We start from the raw sequence: 8122 nt of genomic DNA, 5'->3' as shown, positions 1-8122 counted from the left end.
CAGGTCGGCGGCGCCAGCCAATCAACGTCGGGCTCCTGCCGACCCCGCCCCGTCCCTACTTCCGCGGGGAGTGGGCCCAGCGTCCCTGGCTTCGACCTGAAGCCATCTTGGAGTAGGGCAGGAGAAGCCGTGCAGGGCGTCACTGTCCGGGCAGGGCCGAGCGACAGGTTTTGCTGTGGAGGGGTATGGGCTGGGTCCCGGAGAGTGGGAGGGCCGGTTTTGTCTCGTGCTCAGCGCCGTGTGCAAATGCACCCGGTCCAGCCCCAGATCAGTGACCCGAACGTGAGAAGGTGCCGGCTCGAAAGGGAGCACCCAGTGAACCAGAGCCGCAGCAGAAAGCTGGCTCCTACCCCTCCTTCCCCAGGCTTTGTGATTTTTCCTCTAATGCTGGAAACCCAATCTGAATGAACCCATCAGAAACGTTCTTATAACGATTTATAAGAACCAAAAGCAAAAAGTAACAATCACTATTCTCATGATTTGTAACTGTTTTCCCACAAGACTTAACATATACTTTCAGGTACCTTTTTTTGTTTTTAAACACAAGTGTATAGATAATTTAATTGTTAGCTTTTGGGCTGAACATAGGAAAACTGAGCTACTTAAACAACTAGACAACTTACTTCTTTAAAAAACCTGATTTGATTTAAGATTTCTGTAAAGCAATTAGAAATAGCTGCNGTGGGGATGAGCACTGGGTGTTATATGGAAACCAACTTGACAATAAACTATTTGTAAAAACAAAACAAAACAAAAAAAACAATAGATTATTTAAGAATGACATTAAAAAATTAAATTTAAAAACAAAATTATTAAAATTTTGTGGCATAATTGAATAATAATTGGAAACTTTATCAAGNGCCCCGTGTCGGGCTCTGTGCTGACAGCTAGCTCAGAGCCTGGAGACCGTTTCAGATTCTGTGTCTCCCTATCTCTCTGACCCTCCCCTGCTCACACTGTCTCTCACTCTCTCTCTCTCAGAAATAAATAAAAAACATTAAAAAAAAAAGATATAGCTGCTGGAGAGGCACCTGGGTGGTGGAGTCAGTGGAGCTTGAGACTCTCTCCATCTTGAGATTGTTGGTTCCAGCCCCAAGTTGGGTGTAGAGATTACTTAAAAATAAAATCTTTAAAACAAAAAAAAAAAAAGCTGAGTAAAAAAATCAGTTTCAAAATTAAATTTACACTTATGGAACCCAAGTTAAGAACTAATTCAACTCATCTTACAAAGAAAAGAGTAGTTTGACAAATTTGGTTTTACAGCTTTGGCATTCTTTAATATGCCATTATTTCTTACAATAGATCTACAACGTAGAGATTTGCTTGCTTTTTGTTCTTTTTTTTTTTTAATGTTTATTTTTGAGACAGAGAGACAGAGCAGGCGCAGGGGAGGGGCAGAGAGAGAGAGAGAGGGAGACATAGAATCTGAAGCAGGCTCTAGGCTCTGCACAGAGTCTGATGCAGGGCTGGAACCCATGAACCATGAGATCAGGACCTGAGCCCAAGTACTACGCCTAACTGACTGAGTCACCCAGGTGCCCCAAGATTTGCTTACTTATTACAAAGTGAACTTCTGTAATTTCAACATTTGTGTCAGTAGAAAACTATTGGCAACTGATAATTTTAGATCAGTTAGAAGTGTCTTTAGTAATTCAATAGCCCTTGGGGAGCCTGGGTGGCTCAGTTGATTGAGCATCCAACTTCAGCTCAGGTCATGATCCCATGATCTCACAGTTCCTGAGTTTGAGTCCCACTTCGGGTTCACTGCTGTAGGCACAGAGTTTGCTTTCAATCCTCTATTCTCCTCTCTCCTACCCCACATGTACTCTCTTGCTCAGAAATAAAAAATAAAACATTAAAAAAAAAAGAAATTCAGGGGCGCCTGGGTGGCTCAGTCGGTTAAGTGTCCAACTTTGGCTCAGGTCATAATCTCACAGTTCATGGGTTTGAGCCCTATGTCAAGCTCTGTGATGAAACTAGCTCAGAGCCTGGAGCCTGCTTCAGATTCTGTGTCTTCCTCTCTCTCTCTCTCTCTCTGATTCTCCCCTGCTCACGCTGTGAGCAGAAATTCAGTAGCTTCTTATATTAGCTTTGTAATGATACTTCTAAATTGCAATAGAATTTCATTGACTGTATTACAAAAAATACCATAACCAGCATTCATATTTGTGTGGGTATCTCTAAATGCTCTTTTAGAATTTAAATGATGAATTTTTTGAAGTGTTATACTAGCACGTACTAGAGATTGGGAATCTAGAAACTGAAGTTAAAAAAAAATTCACCCCATCATTCACAAAATCCTCTTTAATAGAAAAACAAAAGAGCAAGGAAGGGAGAGCTGTTGAGAAGAGAGAAATGTGAGGGGGTATTGAGACTTGCAGGCATTAGGCCTTACTCAGACAGTCCTCAACTCTTGGTCTTCTAGGGGCCAAGGGCAGGCTGCCCCCAAATGGGCCACTTTGGCTTGAAGATTATTTTGAATTAAAGGCAATCAAGACCCTATGGACTTATTACAGTCCATAGACTTATAACAAAACATAAGTCCACAGACTTATTACAAAACATTCCTAAATGTTTTGACCCTCTCTTAACTACGTAGAAGAATCTAAATTGGGATTCTTTCCCAGAATAATAGTTATTACCAGAGATAATTTTTATCTGAGTGACCCATCTATATGGCAAGGCAGACATCTAATTACCAAACATCTGCTCTTCTTGTTCTGTGACTTGTATTCATTCTGTTCTAAGTCCCAGACCCCTAGCTGCTTCTCTTTAGTTCAGGATAATAAATATACCTTATTTTGCATGTCTTTTGAGTTTCCATGTCAGTGTGGATTTCCTGTACACAGGAAACTAAATTTTCTCCTGTTAATCTGTCTCATATTAATTTGATCCTTAGTACAGCTAAAAGGACCTAAAAGGGGACAGGAAATTCTTGCTCCCCAATATACCACATTGGCTTTCTGAGTAGTCTTTAGTAAAATACCACCCTACACTGGTGACACCCACATTTGTATCTCTAGTCCACATCTCTTCCTTAAATCCCAGGCTCCTCTAATGGTCTACTTGTCCACTCTGATATCCTATTAGCATCTAAAGTTATTATGTTCAAAGCTGAGCTCCCAACTCTTCCACCCCCAAACTCCTGTATAACCTTCCTCACATCAGGAATGGCAACCTTATACTAGGATTTTCTTAGGCCAAAACTCTGAGGTCATCCTTGAATTCTCCCTTTTTATGCCATGTGTCTTATCACCAAGCCTTATCAGCTCTCCTTTCAAAGTCTATCCAGGATCTGGGGCATCTGGGCAGCTCAGTCAGCTACTTTTTTTTTTTTAAGTTTATTTATTTGTTTTGAGAGAAACAGAGCAAGTGGAGGAGGGGCAGAGAGAGAGAGGGAGACAGAGAATCCCAAACAGGCTCTGCACTGTCAGCTTGGAGTCTGATGTGGGGCTTGAACTCATGAAACCATGAGATCATGACCTGAGCCAAAACCAAGAGTCAGATGGTTAACAGACTGACCCACCAGGTGCCCTGAGGAGTCAGTCAGTCACTTTTGATGTCGGCTCAGGTCATGCTAGCACGGTTTGTGAGATCAAGTCCCAAGTGGGGCTCTGCTCATTCTGCTCTTACGGCATGTGGAGCCTGCTTAGGATTCTCTCTCTCTCTCCATCTCCACCCCTCCCCTACTCATTCTGTGGCTCTTCCCCCCTTTATCTCTCTCTCAAAATAAATAAGTAAACTTAAAAAAAATAAAATCTATCCAGGATCCAACCACTTCTTACCATAAGTGGTCTTCTGCATCCACCTTTGCCCACTTCTGTCTACTTAACCCAGCTGTCAGAAAGGTCTTTTAATGACCTAGGTGCAGTCCTGTCACTTGTTTGCTCAAAATACCTATATGGTTCCCCATCTCACTGAAAATAAAACAGAAAGCTTATGAAGGGGCGTTTGGGGTCCTACCTGACATGCCCTCCAGCTTCACTCTGGTCTCAGTCACCGGTGTCTCCCTTCCTTACTCTACTCCAGTGTCACTGTCTCTTTGCTAACGTACAGGCCCCAAGGAGAGGTGTGGGTGGCCTCTGTGTGAACCACCCACCCTCCTCCTTGGGGTCTTTGCACTTGCATTTCTGCTGCCCATAATTCTCTTCCCATCCTATGGCCCAATCTCCACATAGCTTATTCTCTCTCTGCTGCAGGTCTGTGCCTTCTTTGAACAATGACTCAAAACCTTCAGGCCCTCTCATCATCACTGTTTACCTTCCCTGGCTTATTCTTAGCACTTCTCACTACTTATCATCAGTACATCTGTATCTGTGTATTACTATTTTCCCATACTGGAACATAGACTCTGATAGCAAGGACTTTATTCACTGCTTTATATCAAATGTCTAGAACAATGCCCAGTATATAGTAGGTATTTCATAAACATTTGCTGAAGGAGTTAATGAATCACTGTAACCTCTCAGAAGTCTGTACTATTGTCCCCACTGTACAGGTAAGGAAGTAAGGACCTGAAATTTAAAAAGTTTATGTCAGGGGCACCTGGGTAGCTCAGTGGGTTGGACATCCTACTCTTGGTTTCAGCTCAGGTCATGATCTCAGAGTTTGTGTGTTCCAGCCCCGCATTAGGTTCCACGCTGATGTGTGGGGCCTGCTTAGGATTCTCCCTCTTTTCCTCTCTCTTTGCCCCTCCCCTGCTCATGAACTCTCTCTCTCTAAATAAATCAACTGAAAAAATGCTATTAAAAAACACCATTTTTAAAAAGAAAAAAGGTTTATGGGAAAGGAAGGTTGTGAATGCCGGCAACTTTTTGGAATATAGTCCTGTAGCACCGTGCACTAGAGATCTGTGTATTTAATTAAAAAAAAAAAAACTTAGCTAAATTATTCCTTAATGTAGAGCTGAAAAGGAAATGTCACTCAAAGATTCAAAGGCTTTGTAGGCCATTCTCATGCTCATCTTCAGATCACACATCTACTGTATCTACATTTGCAAAAGAGGAACAAAGTTTCTAGGGTTAGCTATCATGAATCCAAGTGATATTGCCTTTTTTTTAAAAAAATATATTTTTATTTATTTCTAGGAGAGAGAGAGAGAAACAGCGTGAGCAGGGGAGGGTCAGAGAGAGAGGGAGTCACAGACTGAAACAGGCTCCAGGCTCTGAGCTGGCAGTCAGCACAGAGCCCGACGCAGGGCTCGAACCCACGAACCGCGAGATCATGACCTAAGCGAAAGTCGGATGCTTAACCGACTAAGCCACCCAGGCGCCCCAATATTGCCTTTTTAAAAAGTAACCAAATAAAGCTAATTGTTTCTATAGCAGTAATTTCCACCTTTGATTCTATAGTTATGAAAATGTTCATAATCATGTAGGTAGGATTATAGCTGCGTGAATTCATGTTAATCTAGTGTATTTCCCCTTTTTGTAGACTTCTTGAATAGAGCTACCTTACAAATGTTTTTAAAGGACTGCTTTAAAATCAAAAGCTTAAATACAACATCTGTTACATTAGAAGTTGTGTGACCTTGGGCTAGTTATCTATCTTGGGTCTCCTGGCTGACTCGGTGGGTAGAGCACATGACTCTTGATCTCCGGGTCATAATTCAAGCCCTACCTTGGGTGTGGAGTTTACTTGAAAAAAAAAAAAATTCCAACTTGTTTTCTAATCAGTACCAAGAGTCTTAAAAGCCACCTTAGGGTTAACCGTAAGAATTAAATGAAATATATGTCACAGCCCATACCACAGGAGATACCCAATAAAACTTGCTTTTCCTCTTCTATGGAACAAAAAACGCACACTGCAAAACTAAAAATGCTGCGTCATAACGTTAATGCATAGCAAGTTTCTGAGCTTTTTCTCAACCTCAAAATGTAACCCCCTTTGAACCTAAACAAAAATGAATCAAATGGTAAAAGGAAGTTGAAAGATGTGCCTATAATGCGAGCTGCCCCTGGGAACTCGAAAAAGAGTCTCTGTTCAACCTACAAGCTGAAACCCAGGGCCACCGACTCTCTCTACCAGCTGCGGCGGCTTCCCTAGGGAAGGATGATCTACTTCCCCGTCTTGCAGTGAGGCGGCACAGTAGAGGCAAATGTCCCTTCACCGCCGCCGTAAGCGGCGAGGCCCAGGAGCGCGTTTCTATAGGCTGGGCGTGTTTGGCGCCAAAGCGGATGAGGCGGCGAGTATCCGCCGTGTAGGACCGGGAACCATAGTACCGTAGAGAGGGGGTCGTGAGCCGGGTAAACGTTTGGCGTGAAAGAGGGCAGTTGACGAAGCCACAGGACCGGGGCTCGTCCGACATGTTCTGCGAAAAGGCCATGGAGCTGGTCCGCGAGCTGCACCGCGCGCCAGAAGGGCAGCTGCCAGCCTTCAATGTAAGGGAGGACGGAGTTCACCGGCCGGGTGGTGCTGCAGGGGCGGGGTCTCGAAAGCCTTGAGGGCCGGCATAGGTCGCGGGGGCGGAAAGTAGACGGATCCGGCTCTCAGAGGTTCTAACCTGCGTTTCCTCTGAGGGTGTACTTTCTCGTCTCCAGAGTCGGGAACAAAAATTTTGGAACACAGAAAGATAAAATATAGCAGGAAAAAGAAAGCATCCATGTTTGTGTCCCCCAGCGATTTAGCGAATTTCCTCATGAGTATATTTCCTTCAGTGTTTTTTTCCGTGTATGTCTTTATTTCTGGTTCCTGTGTTTGATCAAGCACTTCTTGGTTGCCTGATAACAATCTAGCATTTTTTGAGCACTCTGGCGAGTCCTGTAGAGCCGGACTGGGATTCTTGACTCTGTCATGTGACCGTGGGACACTTACTCATGCTCTCTGTACTGTCAGTTTCATCTACAAAAACGGGAAAGATGATAATAATAGTACCTAACCCTTCCTGTAGTGAGGGCTCTGCAAGTTTGTATGTGCTAGGCTCTCTGAATAGTGCCTGATACACAGGAGCAGCGAAGTCAGTGTTTGCTATTTTTTTCTTTCTACCACTCCTGCTGCTGCTACTACTAGAACAATTATTTTTATTTTTGTTATTACCCCTGATAGAGTGACAAGCCTACGTTAATCTGTTCTCATAAGAATTCTTTGATATTTAAACAATATTTTCCAGCCATATAACAGAGGCTTGGGGGGATTTTTTTGTCCATAGCCAGTAAGATTTTAAACCCTGACAGTCTGGCTCAGGACCTACACTCTAAATTTATACCTGACTACTTCCCTTCTCATAGGGCAGCCACTATGTGGGCCCTAGGGCATGTTTTGCTGGGAAAGGGGCACAAGAACGAGTAATAGAAGGCACTGTGATGACACCAGAGAGGAGCCATCAATGTTGGTGTGGGCTGAGGTAGAAGAGCAGGTGTTGGGCCTGGAAGGATGAGGTGGCTACTCTGAGAAGGAACATAGGCATAGCAGCCAAAGGACACAGCAGTGCAGAGACACATGGTCACATAGGTAGTGGTGACTGACCAGATGTGTGGAGAGGCTAGGAAGGCGGGTTCTAGGCCAGGAGATTGGGTGGTCATGCATAAAACATTTGGAAACTGGTAAAGGATTTTAGACAGGGGAGTGATAGGGCAGTTTTTAATGTTTTCAGAATAGTGATTGTAGCACTATGGGGAACAAATTGGAGACAAAGAATAGAGGCAGTGAGATGATCATGGGTGGTTATAATAGACCAGGTGAGAGCTGTGTATGATCCCCACTGTGTCTGGTCACTGGACTTGGAAATCAGCATCTGGGTTTCAGAGACAAGGCAAACAGGACTTGCAACTGTTAGGATAGGGGTGGGTAATGAAAGAGGGAGTCTCAGGGAGATTCTCTCTCAGGTACTGTACCAGATTTCAGAAGGAAGAGTGCTTGGGGAAAGGCGAGTTTTGTTTTGAACATTAAAGAGAACCTGGTCGGACATTTGGATCATTTTCCAGATGAGACTGAGCCAAGAGAATTCATAGATCAAGTTAAGGGATTTGTCTGAACTTAGAACACAGGTTTTCTAGATTTTAGTCTGTTGTTCTTTCAGGACTGTTACCTCATTTAAAAAGTGAGGAGACAACGGTGGGAGGTTCAGCAGAGATGCTGGAATGCTGAGGCATGCAGACTCTTATATATGGCTGCAGTCAGATAA

The 8122-nt window shown here is 43.6% G+C and overlaps 1 protein-coding gene across 3 annotated transcripts in view; it reads left to right on the top strand.

The window, feature by feature from the left end:
* The first annotated feature begins 6191 nt into the window (after positions 1–6191).
* The window catches only part of GINS1 (GINS complex subunit 1), a 27872-nt gene continuing 25941 nt past the window's right edge, over positions 6192–8122 (top strand). For all 3 annotated transcript variants that reach the window (XR_013334161.1, XM_077760153.1, XM_077760152.1), the window contains exon 1: positions 6192–6380. Coding sequence is in view for 2 of the 3 variants with exons in the window: in XM_077760153.1 (XP_077616279.1) it covers positions 6306–6380 (75 nt within the window). In the remaining variant the exon portion in view is untranslated. The remainder of the gene's footprint in view (positions 6381–8122) is intronic.

The sequence above is a fragment of the Crocuta crocuta genome, unplaced genomic scaffold (assembly GCF_008692635.1).
Source record: "Crocuta crocuta isolate KB4526 unplaced genomic scaffold, BGI_CrCroc_1.0 scaffold23, whole genome shotgun sequence".
Lineage (NCBI taxonomy): Eukaryota > Metazoa > Chordata > Mammalia > Carnivora > Hyaenidae > Crocuta > Crocuta crocuta.
This window is presented reverse-complemented; position numbering and strand designations above follow the sequence as displayed.